General features: G+C 42.0%; 3 protein-coding genes across 9 annotated transcripts; 2 read left to right on the top strand and 1 right to left on the bottom strand.

Moving 5' to 3' along the window:
• Positions 1-89: 89 nt before the first annotated feature.
• oxsm (3-oxoacyl-ACP synthase, mitochondrial) lies at positions 90-5,994 on the bottom strand. 5 transcript variants are annotated; one of them, XM_047807724.1, is made up of 3 exons: positions 5,867-5,994; positions 1,330-2,361; positions 90-865 (listed from the first exon to the last, which is right to left on the bottom strand). In XM_047807724.1, the coding sequence occupies exons 2-3, from the start codon at positions 2,328-2,330 to the stop codon at positions 463-465; spliced, it is 1,404 nt and encodes a 467-aa protein (XP_047663680.1). In that variant the 5' UTR covers positions 2,331-2,361; positions 5,867-5,994; the 3' UTR covers positions 90-462. The 5 variants fall into 5 exon arrangements, with proteins under 5 accessions (XP_047663680.1, XP_047663677.1, XP_047663678.1 ...); XM_047807721.1 differs by lacking the exon at positions 5,867-5,994 and adding an exon at positions 4,508-4,737; XM_047807722.1 differs by lacking the exon at positions 5,867-5,994 and adding an exon at positions 4,423-4,712.
• On the top strand, positions 4,845-10,931 carry LOC125140123. Of its 3 annotated transcripts, XM_047807729.1 has the most exons (5): positions 4,845-5,016; positions 6,318-6,918; positions 8,224-8,391; positions 9,260-9,355; positions 10,372-10,931. In XM_047807729.1, exons 2-5 carry the CDS (start codon positions 6,907-6,909, stop codon positions 10,462-10,464), a joined length of 369 nt encoding a protein of 122 aa, XP_047663685.1. In that variant the 5' UTR covers positions 4,845-5,016; positions 6,318-6,906; the 3' UTR covers positions 10,465-10,931. The 3 variants fall into 3 exon arrangements, with proteins under 3 accessions (XP_047663685.1, XP_047663684.1, XP_047663683.1); XM_047807728.1 differs by lacking the exons at positions 9,260-9,355; positions 10,372-10,931 and adding an exon at positions 5,959-6,245 and having other exon boundaries at positions 6,318-6,575; positions 8,224-8,360; XM_047807727.1 differs by lacking the exons at positions 8,224-8,391; positions 9,260-9,355; positions 10,372-10,931 and adding an exon at positions 5,959-6,245 and having other exon boundaries at positions 6,318-6,903.
• A 1,652-nt stretch (positions 10,932-12,583) lies between these two features.
• LOC113648047 lies at positions 12,584-20,623 on the top strand. The gene is made up of 4 exons (XM_047808270.1): positions 12,584-12,910; positions 14,696-14,727; positions 16,366-16,638; positions 16,996-20,623. The coding sequence occupies exon 4, from the start codon at positions 19,256-19,258 to the stop codon at positions 20,063-20,065; it is 810 nt and encodes a 269-aa protein (XP_047664226.1). The 5' UTR covers positions 12,584-12,910; positions 14,696-14,727; positions 16,366-16,638; positions 16,996-19,255; the 3' UTR covers positions 20,066-20,623.
• The last annotated feature ends 1,004 nt before the right edge of the window (positions 20,624-21,627 follow it).

Here is a 21,627-nt window from a genome sequence, read left to right as displayed (position 1 = left end):
TGTCTGTCATGCATTCTTTATTATTTCAGTATTTAGACCTGATGCTGTATGTATTGGGTGTCTTTAAATAAAAACCATGCATATAATTGTTATTGTAGTTATCTTCCTTGCATTTTATTCCATATGTTTTATTCCATGTGACATCCAGGGCATCAAATATTACAGCACAAGAACAGTGTTCAAGAAAGAAAATAATTTTATATTTGACATTTTAACTGTAGTCTTGATAAAGCCTCACACACTTTTCTCATGGTGGCACTTCATTCAGGAGTTTTAGCTTACTCAGGCCTTCACTGCTTCTCCTCAACCATATTAAAGCCTGTATTAAAAAGTCACTGAAATAAAATTCAGAAGACAATAAAAAAAACAGACATCTTCAATCCACAGTTGTGTGTCAAAACCTTTGACTGGTTGTGAGCTGTAATGGAAATCAGCACAGCTGACAGAGAATCACTCATTAAATCACACACTGGCAAGACACAGAGAGGCATTTGTGCCTCCAAAACCAAAAGAGTTTGTGAGTGCGACTCTCCTGCCTCCTGTCTTCCAGGGCTGGGCAGCACAGGGCACGTAGTTTAGATCAAACTCCGGCTCGGTTCGGTCCAGGTTCAGAGTTGGAGGAAGGATTGCATGGTAACACGCGAGCGCTGTGAATGCTGCCTCTAGAGCACCAGCTGCTCCCAGAAGATGCCCTGTGGCCCCTTTAGTGGAGGAAACAGCAAGAGACTGTGAGTGCTGCTGGAAGAGTCTTTTGACGGCAGCGTTTTCTGCAGCATCTCCCAGTGGTGTAGAAGTGGCATGAGCATTCACATACGTCACTTCTGATGGAGACACATCAGCGTCATGCAGAGCCGCAGACATGCACCTGGTGCAAAAATAAATAAGTGTTATTAACAAGCGTTAGCATGAAATTTGTACTGAGAACAGAAAGCTTAGGTATCACATTTTTTATCATATAAATAAATATTCATAATTTATCTTACAGATTTGACCAATTTTTTTTATATTATTCAAGGTATTCTAAAATCTTTTAAAGTGTTTTGAAATATTTAAGAGTACTTAAAAGCTGATATTTGTTGGTATTTTATATATATCTCCACTGGAAATCTGTCACAATATATGTAAGTAATAAAACACACTGGGTGTGCCATTACAGAAAAACTGTCAGAGAAAGAGTTAGTCATCACCAGTGTAGATTATTTTCCTGTAACAGCACATCCTGAAATGATTTACTCTGCTTTATGCTACAGCAAAAATATTTAATATATTAAAGAGCATAAAGAGTGATACTTTGTCTAACAATGCTGTATAACAATCATACCATACTACCTGAAAGCTCCATCTCCATCTGCAGAAGGGGCCGTGATGTGAATGCCATCTCCTGAGAGTCCGTATCCCAGCACCTCAGCGTAAACCCGTGCTCCTCTCTCTACAGCATGCGTATATTCCTCCAGAACAAGCATAGCTGCACCTTCACCCATCACAAACCCTTCTCGGTCCGGGTGAAAGGGTCGAGATGCAAGCTTGGGCTGTTCGTTCCAGCTGGTACTCAGAGCCCGAGCTCGTGCAAAGCCCGCTAAGGCCAGGGGGCTGACACATGCCTCGGTTCCTCCGGCAAGCATCGCTGTGGCGTCTCCGTGAATGATGAAGCGAGTTGCGTCTCCAATGGCGTGAGCCCCCGTGGTGCAGGCAGTGGACACAGCATGGTTGGGTCCCTTCAGCTTGTGCTTGATGCTGATGTGCCCGGCGGCCATGTTGACCAGGATGCGAGGGACAAAGAAGGGACTCACTTTGCTGTAGCCACGTGTCTGAAAAGCCGCGGCAGTGTTAGCAATCTCCTCCAAAGGCACCATGCCCATGCCTACAGCCACCCCTGTGCTCAGCTGCTCCTCAGGTGTACTGGGATACCATCCACAGTCCTGCAGGGCCAGCTGAGCAGCACCGAGGGCCATCACTGTTGCCTGAGACATGCTGTTTATCTCTCCACGTGAAGCAAACTTTTCTTCTTTAAACTCTCCCTCTGCGTGTCCTCGAGGAACTCGAGCCGCTACTTTACACGGCACTGCTTTGTACTCGTCCGGGTCCAGGGCCACGATTCCGCTCTCTCCAGAAATCAGACGTTCCCAGGGCAGAGCTGTTCCTGTCCCCAGTGGAGACACAAGTCCAATTCCAGTAATGACCACTCTCCGGAGACATTTGCTACGGCTGTGTTCACTGTTATGCCTCTCAAAAGTTTGTACACCCTTGCAGGTCAGCACTCCGGTGATGGACGTCACTCTGGTGTTGGTGTACAGCCTCACCGGTACTTTCTGCCAACACGTCAAAAACATTTCTCACCTCTGAGACCCTGAAACCTATAAACTAACCCAAAACATGTTGACATTATGTTAATTGAGTTTATTTCAGGTTATATGGCAGTTTTTTTTTTTTTCTGAATAAACTCCAGAGTCTGTATAGGAGATAAACAGTTTCTGAAGTCTGGCACTGAACAATCATATTATGATGAAAATCACACATATTGCACTTTTTATTCATTCTGATGATTGACATGAACATGAAATGTATGATTTCATGAATGACACTGCTGCCACATGATTGGCTGATTAGATACCTGCATAAATTAGCAGGTATACAGACTATACACCTAAATTGTATATACTTAGTAATCGTAGTTTTCATAAGTCAACAAAAGATACTTGAAAATGTATAAAAAGGTTTAATACGGGTTTAAATAAAATCTGTACTAACACGCACTCGTTCTATGACTAAACCTAGCAGGTTAAACAACTCCTTTATTTACCTCATTGTATTTATTACGGCTACCAAGCAGCGGAACACACCGGCGGTGTCTCATTTATTCCGACTGCACTTACAAAAAGTAGGGGGTTAAAATCACAGCACTTTACGGTAACTCTCACGCTGTCATTACACACTACATAGCAGAGGGTGACACGGGAGTGGATTTTCAAACCTCTCCCGCCCCACTCCCAAAAAAATTATTCCCGTCCAAAAAAAAAAAAAAAAAAAACTGGGGAAAATCCCATCCCGTCCCGTCCCAATCCCAGAAGAATGACTCATTCCCTCCCACTCCCGTGTGTTTTTAGGGACATACCAAAAAAAAGACAATCAGTGTTTTTTTTAGGGACATACCAAAGCAAACAGATTATATTTTTATTTATATCAAAGCAAGGGCGTAAGTTTCATTTTGACATTGGTGGGGACATAAATAAAATTGGTCATTGTCACAAAAGTACAAAAGGTAATCGCTTTTTATAACTAGAGACTGCAATGCCTCTGACAATACAATTTCCTAACATTTGCAAAATCTCATTTTGCACAGGAGAAGTGTAGTCATGACAACGGGACAGCCAACTTCCACTATTTAAGTGACTATTATAGATATACACAAATTCATACACACTAATGTTTAGATTTGAAACTCATCCGGTTAATATGGGATTGTAATGTACTGATAAACACTGAACCAATACAGCGGAATCATCAGTACAGAACTGAGAACTGTTTCTTTCGGACGCGTCCGACATACTGAAACCCGATGAGCTGTTTTTACTGCGCATGCGTAAAACTGAACTTATACAGCAACAAATGGAAATGGTTATGATGTCTTACCAACGTCTGAGTGTTTAACTCCAGTTGCATTAGTTTTTGAAACAACTGATGGAGCGAAAGAAATATTTCAAAATTATGTTTTTTTTAAGTTTTTGTAAGTTGATGAAGATTAGTTTATTAACTATAATTTATGATTAGTTTATATCTTTAAGACACGTAAAACACCCACGTTTGCACATCAATGCCTGTACTGGGTGTTTTAGTTGCAAAACTTTAATGTAAGAAACGTATTCAACTAAAGTTATGATTACAAAGAACTTTTACAATGTGTTCACTGTATTAATATCTGCCGGCAGCGGCGGGATGAAGGAATTTACGTCATGACGTCATTGTGAATAACGTCATTACGTCTGGACGTAAAATAACAGGTGAATTGGATTATTGAACTGGTTCATTAAAACGAACAGTCCGAAAGAACCGGTTCGCGGAAAAGAGCCGAACTTCCCAGCACTAGTGGGTGTATGTGTATCTGTGTGTGTGTGTGTGTGTGTGTGTGTGTGCGTGTTATTAGTGCCACACACTCCTGTGCCAAGCGGGCACATGGAACACCTTTCTCACCTACAGAACCATAAAACTTCATATAATTGATTTATATGTCACTATAGCAGTTTATTGCATCACAATCTAAGAGTTTTAGGTGTGTATTTGAGCCTCCCCACCTCTAACTACAGTGTGCATTACTGTATGAAGTCTGAGAAGCTTCCTCTCTATAGAGCTAAAATACAGCGCTTACTGGTTACAAAACAGCTCTAAAATGATCAAATAATCCACAATAAACCCATCTTTACAAACCTCACAGCTGTCCGAAGGTAATCGGTTCTGTTTATCTGGAGGGGGTCAAAACTGTTAGCAGGATTTTCTGGATTTAAAAACACACCTTGTGTTGTTTTAGCCCAGCTGTTTTCCGTTCCACGCGATTTCAGCGTTTAAAAGGCCAAAATAAAGCAAAATAAGTGCTTTGTAATGTTGAGGTGGTGCATTTAAATGCCCAGGAGATTCAAATTGTCCGCATTTTGAAGAGTGTTACGTCCCTAAAATGTTTTGTCGAACTGCCTGTGTTTTCGTCTCTGTCTCTATCTCTTTCTCTGTTTCTCTGACTCTCTCGTCTCTCGCTCTCTTAGAACCTTCCTTGACTACTGATTGGCTCGGGGAGATGTCGATCATCAGCTCTGACCTACCCGCTGCCAATGAACTCCAGTCTGAAGATATAAAACGCCAGGAAAAGAAGCGAAAAGGACTTCCGCTTTTCTTTTGATGTTGTTGCCGGGCTACCCATTGTTTATGGTGAATGTGGTGCACTGTTACCTTGATGTTGTGTTTCCTCTCTCAGTCTTAGGAGCTTTTGCTCCTTTTGTTTATTTTGTTATACCAGAGGAAGTGGGACAGGTAAGATGTGCGACTTCATTGTACCACACTTGGGTAACTCGATGTTATCTACATTAGGTAAGAGGATTAATAGTATTACTTGTATGTTTGGATTAATAGCTTAGAGTAGGGAAGTATTCGGCACTGAAGACTTTTTCTTGTTTATTTTTCTTAGTTAGTTTAGAGGTTTAAAACGGTTAGTATTGGTTTTATTTTATTTTTCTTTATTTACTTTGGCGTCACTATCGTCTCATTTTCTCTTAGGTTTATATTTTTATATTAGCTTTGGATTGTTTATTTCCTTTCTCACCTGGATAAATCACACATTTCATTATTTCGTGTCCCTGCAATCTTCTTTTTGCTTATTACACCCACAAAAATGACCACAACCATAAATGTTACTCCTTACCATAGACAACTTTCAAAAGGTCGTAACAAAGAGCAATAACTCGACGGAATTTCCATAAGTTTGACCCCTCTATAGAACGTTATCTTGGTTTTTCAGGGCAGGACATTTGTGTAGTTTGAAACCTGTTCCAATGGTAAGACAGTAAAGTGTGCGTCATGGCCAAGGCGCATAATGTGGTGCTTTATGCAGCCACATACGTGTGCGTGTGTGTGTGCCATATTTAATAAAAATCAGACCTCACTTTCGAAGGTTTTATCAATTTATAAATGTATAACTTTACACAATACCATCAGAAAGCAAAACTGCTGCAGTGATGATACTGTGATGGCTGTGACCAAATGCCTGTCAGAATACTGGTCCAAATACCGGCAGTCCTGCAATAATGCCCTGAATAAGCTATGTTCAAGTCCTTGAGCTTTGCTTTGTTACTAATATATTGAGTTGACGTACAGATTTTGTTACCTTGATTCATCAGTGTTAAAATACATCCTCTGTCCATGTATGAAGTTGGAGTGAAGTTGCTTCATAAGGATACCCCATCTTGCTGCTTTCAGATGGAGCGGCGTTTACTACACACAGCCGTAGTTCACTGAGAAGTAGGAAAATGCAGCTGATGGCGATTTACTACTAATCAAAGAATCGGCTTTACTGATGAGATAAGCGTGACGATCACGTGCGATTTATCGTGCAGCCCTAAGATGAACACATTCACACACACTAACACATTCTCTTGGAGCTGTGTGGACCAGTGGGTCCATGAATAAACTGCCCCACTACAACAGCTGGCCTTCCATACATCCCATCGTTCAAGTGGTGTCCCAGTGTTTGTGTGGATCAGTGGGTATGTGGATATGTATATGTAGTGTGCGTCAACTTCACTTTTCATGAAAATTAACAGGTTTTTGTCTTTTAGGAACCAAAAGATGGCTGCTGCACAGAAATGTGCTGCGTGTGTATGTTGCACGAGACACTGCCCTGAAACTTACTCTACTTGAGCGACCAAAGTCAGTGGAGGAGCTGAAAGAAATAATGCAAGAGAGGTTCAAGCCCAGACTGGATGGGGACTTTAGCTTGCACAATGAGGATCCGGATTTTGATGGTGATCTTTGCCTTCTTGTGGACATCCAGGAGTTACCAGAGAAGGGCACATTGAGAGTCATCAGACCTGAAGGTGACCCCTCGTCTACTGCATGTTCTGACACAGACATACTCCCACATGCACCTGCGTTACACCACCAGAAGAGTTGGCCTGATCACTTTGTTCCTAGTTTTGATTATGAAATAGAGCATATACTACAAGAAGGAAATCGTGTTTATGAAGAATCAGGAAAATTGCTGAAGTTGAAGAGGTCACAGAAGAGTGAAATCCTTAAAAAAATGGCAGAAACGATCTACAGTTTTAAACCCTACCCACATGAAAAGGAATTGGCAATGGCTGCTCAAGCTTTGATTACAGAGATTTGATTTTGAGAGACATCGTGGACAGATGGCCAGCCCTACTTATGGAGTCACAGGTAAAAATAAATAATTAAAAAATCTTTATCGTTATTTTACTGTTCTCCTTGTTGAGAGCAATTAATCGGCATTACTCTTTAGCATGCCCACTTTGAACATGATTGACTTTCCAATATTTAAATTTAATATTTTAATATTCACCAAAAAGCAAATGTCAGATGTAAAAAGTTGACAACACATCATGCTTTGACATATTTTTGCCATTCACAGTAAACAAAGTATACAGAGGTTTATTGTTATGTTGTCTTTGTAGAAGCCAATATTCTGATTTCTGTTAGAAGCTTTTTATTCTTAGCCAAAAATGTATTTTAAAAAAATGCGGCCTAGGGCTTTCGAGCCACATGCACCAAATTCGGATATGTCAAAGACCCTGGTCTGAAGTTTGTTGCTATTAATTTTCTAAGCGATCGGAATTCCGGCATTCCTTGTTCGGAAGCTCAGTGGCCTTTATTCCCATAGACTTCCATTACAAACTTTTGAGGTTTATAATTCGGGAAATTTTCGAGCGATTTACACAGAACTCGGACAGGTTCTTTAGGACCTTACTCCGGACGAAGTTTTTATTTCGGAGTTCCGACGGAATTTTTGGTTTTCCGGTAGTCGACGAACATCCCATAGACTTGAATAGGGAATTCCGAAAAGTCCTCTAATCTCTCACACACAATACATCCAACATTTAAGAATTGCATGTACTGTTCTATGCAGTATAATAAGTAGAATCCCATAATGACTGCAGTATTGACATGAAATGTCAAAACCCTCAGTAGCCACTTTTTGCCAAAAGTATTGACACCCCACCGGGTATTCTGGTGATGTCCCATGTAGCCCCGCCCCCAAAACAAGCGAAATTAAAAATTTGCACAACATGGACATGTGACCTATATCAAAACACTCGGCACAATGAGGGGAGCTACCTCAGGGGTATTCGGATCATGTCACATGCTCATGTCTGCTCACCTCCAAAAGTATTGTCACCTTAGCGGTCCAGTAGCTTTCACAATCTTTCTGTCCACTCGCCTCCAAAATGCACTGGCCTTTGTGAATGCTTGCACTGTCAAAGTCAACATCAAAGTTTGTCGCGACGAACTTTACAAATCTAGTTTTAATTTTCTTTAGATAACATAATGCTTCCTGTTTTAAATTGAAGAATGATAATTAAATTTCTATTTTGACCTTGGTTCTGACTCATCCCTAATAGAATTGCCCTTGATTTTGCTACCTGCCAACTGAAAACTTAAAATACATTCACAATTCTGTTTCTAATTCATCTTTGTACATTTCTGTGTAATTCTTTCCATGTACAGGTGTTTGCAGAGTTCCACCAAATCAACAACATTAACCTGCGCAATCAATTCTACAAGGAGCTGGACAGACGCGTGCCTAAACTCATCACCTTGTTCAGAGACCAGGCCAAGAAGACTGGCAAGATAGCGGAGGATCTAGCCAAGCTCATGAGGATTTATGACCTTCAGGTGAATTTTTAACTTTGCAAGATTCAGAAACAGATTATTAACAGATTGTTTGCAGAGAACTGTAAAAAGCCATAGTGTGAATTGCCTTGACTGTGGCCCGAGGTTAAATGATTATGCCATGAACACATTATCTCATCAGAGTTAGACACCTTGACAAGATGCATTCAGAAAGAGGTACCCTAAAAAGATACTTTAGCAGCTTCAATTTGATGAAGTCCAAATAACTACTGTTCATCAAATTTGATTCACAATTTTAAGTGTTTTTCCTTTGAGTTATTAAAGTATTTACAATAGAAAGTTATTAATTTGAAAAATGTTTTACTGTAGAAATGGTGACTCAAAATACTGAATCTACCATCTATAGCAATGACCACCATCAGAATATGGAGTTTTTTTTTTTGTTTTTGTTTTTTTAAATAAACACACACGCCGACATTTTGGGATTTTAGCTTATTCACCGTATCCCCCAGAGTTAGATAAGTCCATATATACCTTTTTCATTTCCGTGCATGCTGTAACTCCACCTGACGCCCCCACCGCTAGCCTAGCTTAGCACAAAGACTGGAAGTAAATGGCTCCAGCTAGCGTACTGCTCCCAATAAGTGACAAAATAATGCAAACATTTTCCTATTTATATGTTGTGTGCCTTCTGAGAATATAGTTCCCTGTATGTATACTGTTAAAAGATGCCTGTCTCATGACCTTGTTATTTGTACATGCTGTGACTATACACAACATATAAACAGAAAAATGTTTATTTTGTCACTTATTGAGAGCAGTATGTTACCAAAAAGTTGGCATGTTCCTTTAAGTGTTTGCTCTGCATTTGTGTAATTACTATTGTAATGGATACTTTTTGTCCATCTAGGAACAACGTGATGTAAATATGAGACGGGCCCTCGTCCTTCGTGCACTTCCTGTGTACCTGCGCGAAGATGCCTTCAAGTTCTTCAGGACTTGTAATGTAAGTGTACTGGCCTCACTATCAATCCCTTTGCCTAGCTATTCAGTCAGCTTAAACATACATCACTCAACGAATTCTGGGAGAACCAGGGGGGTATTCCAGAAAGCAGGTTATGTGAAAACTCGAGTGAACCCTGAGATGAGGGAAACTCTTGAGTTATCCATTCCAGAGGGAAACCTTAAACCAGGACAAGCTCCTCTGCCTCTGTTGGACGTGGTGGAGATGAGCAAAACTTCATCTACTCAGCAGGATGTTAGGACACAAATGTGTGTTAAACAGCATCTGTTGGTGGTAAAAAGCTAGAAGTTAAATTATCCACTGAATAAACTTTTACTTTGTTTAATATGTGAAATAAAACCAAAGTGAAGAGCTATCTTGAGACTGTTTTTATTTCATTCTCAGACGATTTAAATTAAAACATTGAACAACATTCAACCACTCCCTCAAAGGCTAATATAAAAGAAAGTGATGTTAAATTCAAAATGAAGACAACTGCATTTAAAAACTCAGTGATTTTTATTACGGCCGCAGCCAGAAAATGTCTGCTGCCTGTTTTCTCCCATTGCCATGGTGAATCAAGTATTGGAGCTCCATTGATGATTGCTTTTTACTAGTCATCAGGCAGGAGCTCAACTCTGAGTTAACATACTCAGAGTTGACTTATCTATCTCAGATCAGCTGTTCTGGAACTGAAAACTCAGTTTCACTTCACAGGGCAAGTCAACTCAGAGTTCAGGGTTAGGCTCAGAATTTGTTGAACCTCCTTTCTGGAATACCCCCAGGACCTGTTTATGAAGTTTACTTGAGTTGTTGTTCTGCAAACTGACATGTAGAAATTACATAAATTAAAAGGTAAGTATAAAGCATTCAACTAAACAAAAAATATGCTAAAAATAGTTTAAATATGTAGGTTAGTTGCAGTCAAAGTGCTAAGTGACAGTAATGTCTAGACATCATTAGCATGATTTGTATCCTTGAGGGGCTGAACTCATTCTTGTCTTATTTGTGTTTTATAGTCAGCAGATGGTCCAGACCTCACTGACACTCCGGTGGCTCTCCTGACAGTCGTCACGGATGACCCTACTGATGCGGCCCTCTTCAGCCCTTAGAGCATCTGTATTGTCATGGAGGATGAAATACTTGAGTGGTCCCACAAATCTGGCTCACTCATTTCTTCTGCTCTTTGGGTACATCTATGCACTAGACCTACAGTATCCAAAGAATCTCGAGCTTACCTTCACATTTATCCAAAAAGTTGTCTTGAGGACAACAAACCACTGAAAGGGCGTCTACTGAAGAATGATTTGTTCAATGAATGAATCACTCAGAATGGATTATCTGTTGAGTTAAGTATTGAGGAAGTTTTTGTTTTTTTTCTTCCTCTTTACAAATGTAATTGTGTTCTAGTAAATGTTCTAGTTCAGATTTAAGATGTGACACTGTTTGCCTGTTCTAGCTCAGATTTAATACATTTTTGTTTTAATTTCTCACAAGCACTTTGTTTTGAATAATCCATTTTGATTTGTGCCTTTTTAAAAAGCACATTGGGTTTTAATAAAAAATTGTTAAATTGTCACTTTAGTGTTTTCTAACATTACTATATGATTATAACTGTGTAGTGGGCCGACATCAGTATTTCAGTTTAGAATTAATTTTGAGTGCATGTCCCACATTGAGCTGAAGAATATTTAAAATTGAGTGAATTTCCCACATTGAGTTGAATATTTAAAATTGAGTGAATTACTTCCTAATTATAAGTTGAGGAATATTAATATTTATAAGATAACATTGAGAAAATTTAAGGAACTGAACATGTAATTTTTGTTTTATCTAACCTTAAAACATTTAAAAACATCACAAATATTTTGTGTAATCTGTTACAAAATAATTTGAGTTCTGTGCACTTATTAGGGTTTACAGTGTACTGTGTGTGTGTCTCTATCGCTCATCTGGTCTATCAGTGCTAGTGTTGTTTACCAACCATCTTTAAATACAGCAATGTATGTAATCAGTTTATCAGGTAAACAACTCAGATGGAAATAAAAATCCTCCATTCTAGCCTCTATAACTCTGTCAGTAAGGCTTAGAATCAAGCTGACACTTGTGTCGGAAACTAGAGACTCTCTTCTTTCCAATAGCTCACCTCTGTGTGTCAAAGTATATGGGAGCTGTACCACTTTTTATGTGGGTATGTCATCTAGGCGAAAATCATGAAAAAGGGGGGTGACAGGTAACAGGTTAAGTGTGAAAACATTTACTACTTGTATGCACAGTTACAGTGGCCATTATTATACAAGTTAAACACAGATTTAATTTGCAATGTTGCTAAAATATAATAATAATAATAATAATAATCTGAAAGGTGTTTCCGCATGCGCAATTGATCAGTGATGAGTGACCGTTTAATATGTTTACCGTTTAATATGTTGACCGTTTAGTATGATTTAACAAAACAAGGTGTTTATTACATGACTACACTATAATCACACTTTTAATGTCAACAATGGAAAAAATAAATATCTTGGATCTTATGTTGTGTAAAACAGTGCAGTCTTTAATTCATAATTAATTGCAGTTATGCGATCAACTCCGAGCATGAGAATAATCTATGGACAGGTGGTCCCACTGAGGACTATTTTTGACCCAGAAATATTTTTGGATTTTTGAACTATTCAGTTACAGTTGTGACCATGGGATTAAGCGGATTAATATGCACAGCTTTAATTATTCGTTTTTATGTTTAAGATGCTTTTTAACACTGCAATTTTTTTAAATTCTGTAGCAGTCAAATATGGTGAGCATATCATGAAGAAAAAAGATGCCCCAGCCTTCTTCAGGATGCTAGACATTACATTAGATGGAAAAAGCTATTTAAATATATTAAATAACCTGTTTGTAATTTTAAGTTTAGTTATTTAGTTTATTTTTTGTGACTTAAGTCTGACTCGAGTCAAGTCGAATTCCCCATCTCAGTCATTTAACTCAAGTCCGAGTCAAGTCTCAAGTCATGAATGTCAAGTCAAAGTCAAGTAGTCTTTTTTTTTTTTTTTTAATATTTGTCAAGCAAGTCTCAAATTTGTGACTTAAGTCTGACATGAGTCAAGTCCTATGTAAGTAAAGTAATATTTAATAATAAGTAATAAAGTAAAAAAAAAAAAAGTAAAATAGTCACTTTACTTAATGGCCACTTTATTCAGACTGCTTAATGTGAATCACTTGGTGTATTTATGTGTAAAAGTGTATTGTACTGTCTATAGTCAAATTTATTGTCTGGGTTTTATGTGTTTTTCTTACACCAATCAGGAGCAGCGCTGCTAATTTCGTTGTATGCAGGACAATACAATGACAAAGGAATTCAATTCATTTATTTTCTGGTTGTTTTCATATGTTGTGAATGTAAAACATGTACATAATTAATGTTCCTTTATGAACACGTGAGTTCACTGCCGACCAATCAAGAGAGCGAACGTCAAGCATGGGAAGACTGGCGGGAAAACAGAGGAGCTGTGAGCAGACGCGACTCTCCTATCTGCTCATTTTATCGTGTTTTTACAGGTAAACAGACGTAAAAAGAGAACCCGTTAAATATAGAACAGTTACTGCACTAGTATGGTGTATTAGTGTGATTTATATTATGACTTTTTGTATGTTCTCTCTTTAATATGAGAAAAATACTAATCCCGTCCGAAAGGACCCGCTATACATACACATGGTTTACATTAACACATGGTTCTTGCGTTGTTGGTGTTGAAATGGTCTTCAACTTTGTGTTTGTATTGTCTTTTTGTGGCTTTGATGGTTTTCCTGAGATCGTAGCTGGCTTGTTTGCGATCGTCAGGATTCCCGTATTTAAAAGCAGACGTCCGCGCTGACAAGGCCGCTCGAACATCGCTATTAATCCACGGTTTTTGGTTGGCGTAGACGCAGATTGTTTTTCTCGGCACAACTTCATCTACACGCTTCCTGATGAAACACGTGACAGAATCTGAGTACGCCTCTATGTCGTCATCAGACGCTGCTCGGTCTCAGTCCACGTGATCAAAACAGTCCTGTAGTATAGCATCTGATTGGTCCGACCAGCATTGGATTGTCCTGAGGGCGGGTGCTTCCCGTTTCAGTTTCTGCCTATAAGCAGACAGGAGCAGAATGGACGAGTGGTCCGATTTGCCGAGAGGTGGGCGGGGGAGGGATTTGTAAGCATCCCGGAAGGGAGAGTAGCAGTGGTCCAGTACACGGTCACCACGCGTGTTGATGGTGATGTGTTGGAGGTATTTTGGAGCTATTGTTCTGAACTTGGCTTTGTTAAAGTCCCCTGTTACAATAAACGCTGCATCTGGGTGTGCGGTTTCCTGCTCACTTATATTCCCATACAGTTCCTGTGTTAGCTTGAGGAGGAATATAAACAGCTGTGATAATGACCGCTGTAAATTCCCTCGGTAGCCAGAATGGTCGATACAGAAGCATAAGAAATTCCAGATCAGGGGAGCAGAAGGATTTAATAGAGTGTAGGTTCCTTTCATCACACCACGAGTTGTTGATAAAAAAACAAACACCTCCACCTCTGCTTTTCCCTGTGAGCTCTTTCGTCCTGTCCGAGCGGTGCACGGAGAACCCCGTGAGCTCGATGGCTGAGTCTGGAACCTCCGCAGACATCCAGGTTTCTGTGAGGCAAATAATGCAGCAGTCCCTCATTTCTCGTTGGTAGGAGATACGTGCCCGTAGTTTACGGAGTTTGTAGTCTAGTGACTGAACATTAGCCAGCAAAATGTTTGGGAGAGGAGGTCGGAGGGGACGAGTTATATTTAACAACAATATTTTTCATATATTACCAAAAAATGTATATTTTGTCAGGCAAAAATTATTTTTTTTAATCTTTGCTTTGTTCCAGCTTCTCTTACTCTGATCTGGTAATATACAGTATACTTATTTTACTGTAATCTACAGCAATCTCACAAGAATAAATACACCTTGTAGTTTTCGAGATGTATTCATTTAAATTATTCTGAATATTAGAAATAATTTTATGTAATAATTAATAAACAGTTCATCAATGAAACATCTAGATGAGAATTAAAGCTCTGTCGTAGACACAAAAAGTGCAAAATGTGCCTTATTTTTGGGTTGAATGATTTCAGCAGATTTATTTATTAAATAACTAAGAGATAAGTGCTGAATTTACATTTCCAAATATTTTGAAATGAGAATTAAACAATTGCTCATTAACATGTTCAACATTTTAAATATTAAAAGTAGAATAATGAATGAACAAATTCCAGGTTATAAACATAAGACAATGTAGAATTCAGGTTCCTGTTCATTGTTTTAATGTTTTTCTTTCAGACACTGAATACAGAAGATGGACGGACAATATCGTACGTATAACTACAGGCAGTCAATGTTAAAAAGATTTAGACATTCACAATTAAATAAGTTAAAGTTTCAGCGTAGAACTTGAATATTACATCAGCTGCTTTTCATCAGAGTTTGTATTTCTTTTATTTTCAAAATATATCAAATCCCTGATATATCAGAAGTGTTTTGTGACATAATTTATCACCAGTGGTTCCCAACCTTTTTTTCGCTGTGGACCGGTCAATGTTTGAAAATTTTACCACGGCCCGGTGGGGGTGTGGGGTGGCGGCTATACAATTAAATTAAAATTAATCATTTTAATTTCATTGTATTTAAACATGCCTTTTTAACTCACTACTATGCTAAATCAATGAGAACCCTGAGCTTATTTCTTTGCAACGAGACGGTTCCATCTGGGGTAATAGGAGACAATGACACCCGAAGTGTGTTGCTTATGTTCAGTTTTTTCCGTTTTTTTGTTTTGGTTGCCGTCACTGCAGAAAACCCCGCTTCACATAGATAGCATGTCGGAAATGGCAATAGGGATTTAAGTGCTGTGGTGGCAATCTCAGGGTATTCCGCCATGACTTTAATCCAGAACACCGGCAGAGTTTCTAACTTTCTAACGATGTCTGTTTCGTACTCATTTTTGCTAATTTGTGGGTTAAATTTGAGCAAACACAATATACACGTACACCAAGCACTGTTAAACATGACAAAGTACCGGTGAACAGAGAGAAGAGTGATACACACCTTCTCTCCCCCAAAGCTACAACGCCACTGCCGCTTGCAGCCGCTCAGCTCCAGACGTCACCTAAACCCGGCCTGATATCACGATATTTTGCGCATACGCGGTATTGGTGTGGCTTTAGGTGACGTCTCTCAGCTCCCGGTTAACCTCTTGTCCATGGGAAGTTGCACAAACCTGAGAGAAATACACCACAGTAAATAAAATGGAAATAATTTAATGTTCCTTGGGCGGCCCGGTACCATTTGTTCCACGGACCGGTTCGTGGCCCGGGGGTTGGGAACCACTGATTTATCACAATATATATACTGTATACTGCACTGCCTGGACAAAAACAAGTCACCACCTGGATTTAAGTAAATAGGCAAGAGCCTTCCAAAAGGTCCTGTGGTCTGACAAGTCCAGATTTACCCTGAGCTCTAAACCCATTGACAATCTTTTGAGATGTGCTGAAGACTTTACGTAGTGTCTGAATCTCCCATCATCAATACAAGATCTCTTTGAGAAATGAACGCAGAAACAATACCACGCTGAATGTGATCCATAATCAAAGCAAAAGGTCGTCTTAGGAAAATTAGTGTGTGAATTTATTTTGGCCAGGCAGTGAGAATAATCTTGTCCAACCTTCATTAACAGGATCTCCACTATTTCTGATAATCAGCTTATAACTAAAATACCACTGAAGTCTGAGCTTATGAATCTTATTCAGTTATTACATTCTTTACAAAAATGTAATGTTTAGCCCACATGCTGCTTCCAGTTCATGTTCCACAGTGTGTCAGTGTAGATACCCTCTTCATCACCCAAGCCTAAAACTGACAGTTTAATAAGCTGTGATTTGATGAAAAAACATATTGAAGTCATTCTGTCTGGTTTTCAACTAATAATGTTTGTCATAACATCACAACAGGTGTTCTCTTTGTTAATGAGATGAGGGCAAATCTTATCCAGAGGGTTTCCTTAGTGCTGCCTCTGGCTGATCAACTGTTGCAAAACAATCATATCCATAAAGAGACATATAATATAATCAGCTCAGGACAAACCACCCAAGACCAGATGAGAGAACTCTACAATGCGTTAAACACCAAAGCAAGCAAATCTGCATTTTATGAAGCCCTGATGGAAACAGATCCTAACCTTCTTGAAGAACTGGAGCAGATATTCCAGGCCCAAGGTTGAGCTGGTGAGTCTGTTTATACTCTCAGAATAACCGTAGGAGCCATAAAGTTAAATATGAATTTAATATTGTAATTATAATGTTTTCTATCTCAAAGTTCATGTTCACTTGTTTTATGGTAACGATGGGTTTATTGTGGATTATTTGAGGTTATTTGATCATTTTAGAGCTGTTTTGTAACCTGTAAGCGCTGTATTTTAGCTCTATAGAGAGGAAGCTTCTCAGACTTCATACAGTAATGCACACTTTAGTGTAGTTAGAGGTGGGGAGGCTCAAATACACACTGAAAACTCTTAGATTTGGATGCATTAAACTGCTATAGTGACATATAAATCAATTATATGAAGTTTTATGGTTCTGTAGGTGAGAAAACACGTATAGAGAGGTGTGCCAACATGTGCCCGCTTGGCACTAATAAAACCAACACACACCCACACACAGATACAGAGATCCACCTATGGGAAGGGCATCCGTTCCTGACCTCTACAGAAGCATCCAATTGCACCAAGTCTGGCTTGACTGACAGGAGCTGCCTTTCCTCAGGTCACTTTCGCTTCTCGCGACTTCTGCTCCTACCTCACAGCTCCCTGGTATTTTTTGGACTGCACTTTTGTCTTCAGGAGGACATCTCGTTTTATCAACCTCTGCCGGACGTGCTCGTCCTCAGTCAGGTTAGCTTTGCGAGCCGCCCACGCTTGCACCCCCCTTTTTTTCTGTAGGCTGCCCGCCTGCTTTTTTGCCTTTTTTCCCTTCCTGTGGCACTCTCAAAAGCAGCTCCAGCTACTCCGGTGGACAACCTATCGCGAGCCTGCCCGGCCGGTTTCGGGGATGAGGGCTCGGATGACGAGGCCATCCCGTCTTCCACGGTCCCTCAGGCTCCCCCCGCCCCACCTCAATCGGTGCTGTTGGAGCTTTGTGAACGTGCTGCCACTCGCCTCAACATTGAATGGCCGGCTCTCCTGAACACTTTGGATCAGGAGAGGGATGTGTATGACGGTAAATTCTGGGGCCTCCTGCCGGCCCGAGGAAGCTGCTCCTGCCCGTCCTCCCTGCCTGTGCAAAACATGAGGTATTGCTGGGGATATCCGCTTATCTAAAACACAGTATTGTGGGGCTTGAGGTGAAGGATATGGCGGGTCTGGGCATGGGTGATCCCCCCGTGATTGAGCCTTCCATCGCCAGACACCTTAACTCATCCCAGGGATGGCTGCTCGCCCCACCCAAGTCCGTCCTCCCGGGTAAGATGGATCGTTTCTCGCGTCAATCCACCAGGCATCATATAAAGCCTCAGCTCCTCGCTGTTGTCCGCATATCAGGCTGAACTCCCATCTTGATTTGGGCCAGCAGCTGGAGAGTGGGTCGCCATCCCCCGATCTCTGGAAGGAGATCGTCACGGTCAATGACCTCGTCCTCCGCAATGCCCGTCAGGCTGTCCAGGCTAGCGGGCGTTCTATGGCTTTTTATGTGGTCGGAGAACGTGCGCTGTGGCTCAACCTCTGGTCTCCCCGATAGTGAGAAGCGTCGCATCACTGGGGCGCCAGTTGAACCAGGTCAAGCTCTTTTCGGCCCAACCGTTGCGCTGATGCAGCAGCGCTGCATTGATAAGAAGAAGGAGGACGAGGACTTCAAACCATCTGGGCGGCCGCCTAACACTCCTGCTGCGGGACGCCAGTCCCATTACGCTGGCAGGTCCAACAAACCCCGTGGGAAACCACAGGTTCAGCAGGGTCCCTCCCCCGCACCCCCCCCCCCCCCACCGACCTGATGTTCGGCCTCTGGGGGTCTTCAGTCCGTGTTCATGGGCGGCTAGCCCTCCGGACACCTGTTCTACCCTCCAGGTTCACCCGTCCAAGAAGGTCTCCTTCGACGAGGTCAGCCCCCCCTCACTGGCGAGAGTTAACCTTTGCTCCGCACAAGGCTTCACCGTTCCCCGTGTCGCCCAGAGTGCATTCCCCGGTCCCAGTGGGGACGGTCATGGGATTGAGTGCAGAAGCAGTGTCCCCAAATATCCCCCTTCGCACACCTCTCACATGTTCAATAAAGGCTACGGCCCCAGTTTTTCAAAAAAAAAAATGATGAAAACTTCTCTGATTTGGCCGCTTGGATGGCGCCGTCGTGCCATCAATGAACGGACCGCCCCCCGGTGTCTTGCCAACCCGTGTGGGGGCGCTTGGGAGTCACGTGACAGCCTGGCTGTCTGTCTCGGCCCCCGATTGGGTGATTCACACAGTCACGAGGGGTTACAGACTTCACTTTGTACAATCACCTGAGCGGTTCAACGGAGTGGTCTGGTCCCACACGGACCAGGGCTCCGCCCACATTCTGGAAGACGAGATCTCATCTCTTCTTGAGAAGGGAGCGATTTGAGTTGTACCCGCACATCTAAGCAATCAGGGGTTTTATTCTCGTTATTTCCTGGTCTCGAAAAAGGATGGACATAGACGACTGGCTTATTGTAGGTGATTTGAGAGAGAATGTGATTCAAAACACTGCCCGTGTGCTCTCACACATCGCTGCGCTTGGTTAATGTGTTAAAGAGCAATTTCACTCCCGCTCAGGAGGTCATATTCTTGGGTCTGGAGCTGAATTCCGTCACAATGCACGTGCGCACGTCTTTTTATTCATGAACTGTCTATCGCGGTTCAGGGAAGGGGCGATCATGATGCGCAAAGTGGTTACGACGGATGCCTCCTTGACGGGGTGGGGAGCCACCCAAGAGGGAAGATCAGTGAACGGTGTGTGGCCAATCTCACTTCGTTCAGCCCATATAAATTACTTGGAGCTCCTCACTGTGTTGAAAGCTCTAAAGTATTTCTTGCCCCGAGATCATGTGCTGGTACGCTGCGACAATAGGACAGCTGTAGCATACATCAACCGTCAAGGCGGCTTGCACTCCTCCAAGCTTCACGCTCTGGCTCACAAGCTGTTGGTGTGGAGCACGCAGCATTTTCTGTCGTTATGGATGACTCGCATCCCAGGCCTTTTGAACAGGGGTGCAGATCTGCAGAGTGGAGAGTGCAGAGTGGAGGCTCCACCTCCAGATAGTGGGGCTGCTCTGGGAGAGGTTCGGCCAGGCTGCCTTCGATCTCTTCGCCTCGCGCAAAAACGCCCACTGTCCTATGTTCTTCTCGCTTCGGGACGAGGACTTCCCCCTCGGCATGGACACTCTGGCACATCCATGGCCCAGCATGCTGCTCTACGCTTTCCCTCCGCTCTGCCTGATATCCCCGACCCTGGAAAGGCTCGCGGTGCAGAGTTTATCTCTGATCCTCATAGCTCCCAGGTGGCCCAAGACACCTTGGCTAGCGGAGATAATTCCTCTTCTGTATGCAGAGTCGTGGCCCCTCCCGTTGCGTACGGACCTCCTGGCCCAGGCGAATGGGGAGATTTTTGCCTCACCCGGGCAGGGTGGCTCTCTGGGCCTGGCCCGTGAGAGGGTGAATTTGAGCACGCTGGGGCTTCCCAACCTCATGTTATTGCCACAATTCTGAGTGCCAGGGCCCCTTCCACATGCTCTCTCTCTGATTGTAAATGGCGTATGTTTGAGGCGTGGTGTGAGGAGCACCAGCTCGTCTCGTATCGTACCACGGTGTCTCATATGGTCTTGAGTGTGGGCTCTTCGTAGCCACGTGCTACGAGGCCCGCACTCTTGTCAGCCCTGTCTGCCCGGCCTGGCTGTGCATGTTTCCGGCATATGGTCTTCTCCCCGCCGTACACCCGGGTTGGTCCATTCACATGTTTATTTACATATTCTTTTCCTGCAGGCAGCCCGCTTTTTGGACATCAGCGGGGTTTTAACATGCATGTTGCCACATGTTGTGTTTCCCTTTGGCTGAGCTTTTTGCCCCGCTCAGTATGTTTTGTCTGCTGCTTTGTGACGTGCCGAGCACCACCTTTTTGGCCGTCCTCTGGCTTACAGGGCCTCGCTGTGAGTGTATTGGGCAACCTGGGAGCTGTCTATATCTCCCATAGGTGGATCTCGAACACGAGATGATGAAAGAGAACATTAGGTTACTGTCGTAACCCCGGTTCTCTGAAACATCGAGTGCAGAGATCCACCAAGTTTGCCCCGCTTGCTGCACGAGAAGCGAATATGTACACTGAGGAAAGGCAGCGTGTGCAGGTGCATTATGCACTCGGGTAAGGAGCGTTACCTTACCGGCCTTTGGCACGTGCTTCTGTCTGTCAAGCCAGACGTGATGCAATTGGATGCTTCTGTAGAGGTCAGGAACGGATGCCCTTCCCATAGGTGGATCTTTCCACTCGATGTTTCAGAGAACCGGGGTTATGACAGTTAACCTAATGTTTTACGAAATGTATTGTAGTTGCTTTATTGTTATTTACAATGTAATTTTATCTACTTTTATCTTTATTAGAATGACTACAATCTGGCTATGGACTACAGGTGAAAAATTACCATCTGGATATCTCTGGCATATTGACAGAAATGTTTATTACAATTATGCATTGTCCCTGTAATAAATACATTTATATACACACACACACTGACATACACATATGATACACACAGTGTATGTATTGACTGATTCCAGAGGTTAGACACTATTTTATATTATGTTTATGGAAATACATTGGCTCTTACATAATTGTTTTTATGCAATGTGCAAATTAAAAATGTATATTGGTTTATATAGAGCAAAAAGGGGGGGGGGGACTCCTACTTTGATATTCTGGCCTGGAAGTTTTGAACTGACTGGTGAACTGCACCCTCATACCAACAGAGGAGCTATTGCAACTGATATTGAACCATAGATATCTACACCTAATACCCCTTTTCCATCAAAAAGAACCGAGTGCTGGTTCAGTGCTGGTGCTGGTTCAAAGTTGGTTCCACTGACGAACCTTCTAAGAAGCAGTTTGCTTTTCCATCAGTTAGAGAGCATCACAGAGCCGAGTCTGATGTCACTGTATACGTGTCACGTGTCCCAGCAACGTTAGCACAGCAGCGGCAAACACGCCATCAACAATGGCGGG

This window comes from Tachysurus fulvidraco, chromosome 24 (assembly GCF_022655615.1).
Source record: "Tachysurus fulvidraco isolate hzauxx_2018 chromosome 24, HZAU_PFXX_2.0, whole genome shotgun sequence".
Taxonomy (NCBI): domain Eukaryota; kingdom Metazoa; phylum Chordata; class Actinopteri; order Siluriformes; family Bagridae; genus Tachysurus; species Tachysurus fulvidraco.
This window is presented reverse-complemented; position numbering and strand designations above follow the sequence as displayed.

Coding starts and splice junctions, on each gene's coding strand:
- LOC125140123 (XM_047807727.1), top strand. CDS start 6,161: ATGAATAAACTGCCCCACTACAACAGCTGGCCTTCCATACATCCCATC. Junction 6,246..6,317: donor GTGTTTGTGTGGATCAGTGG/GTATGTGGATAT, acceptor TTTGTCTTTTAG/GAACCAAAAGATGGCTGCTG.
- oxsm (XM_047807720.1), bottom strand. CDS start 2,854: ATGAGACACCGCCGGTGTGTTCCGCTGCTTGGTAGCCGTAATAAATAC. Junction 2,310..2,800: donor GCCGTAATAAATACAATGAG/GTAAATAAAGGA, acceptor ACGTGTTGGCAG/AAAGTACCGGTGAGGCTGTA. Junction 866..1,329: donor GATGGAGATGGAGCTTTCAG/GTAGTATGGTAT, acceptor TTTTTGCACCAG/GTGCATGTCTGCGGCTCTGC.
- LOC113648047 (XM_047808270.1), top strand. CDS start 19,256: ATGAACTGTCTATCGCGGTTCAGGGAAGGGGCGATCATGATGCGCAAA.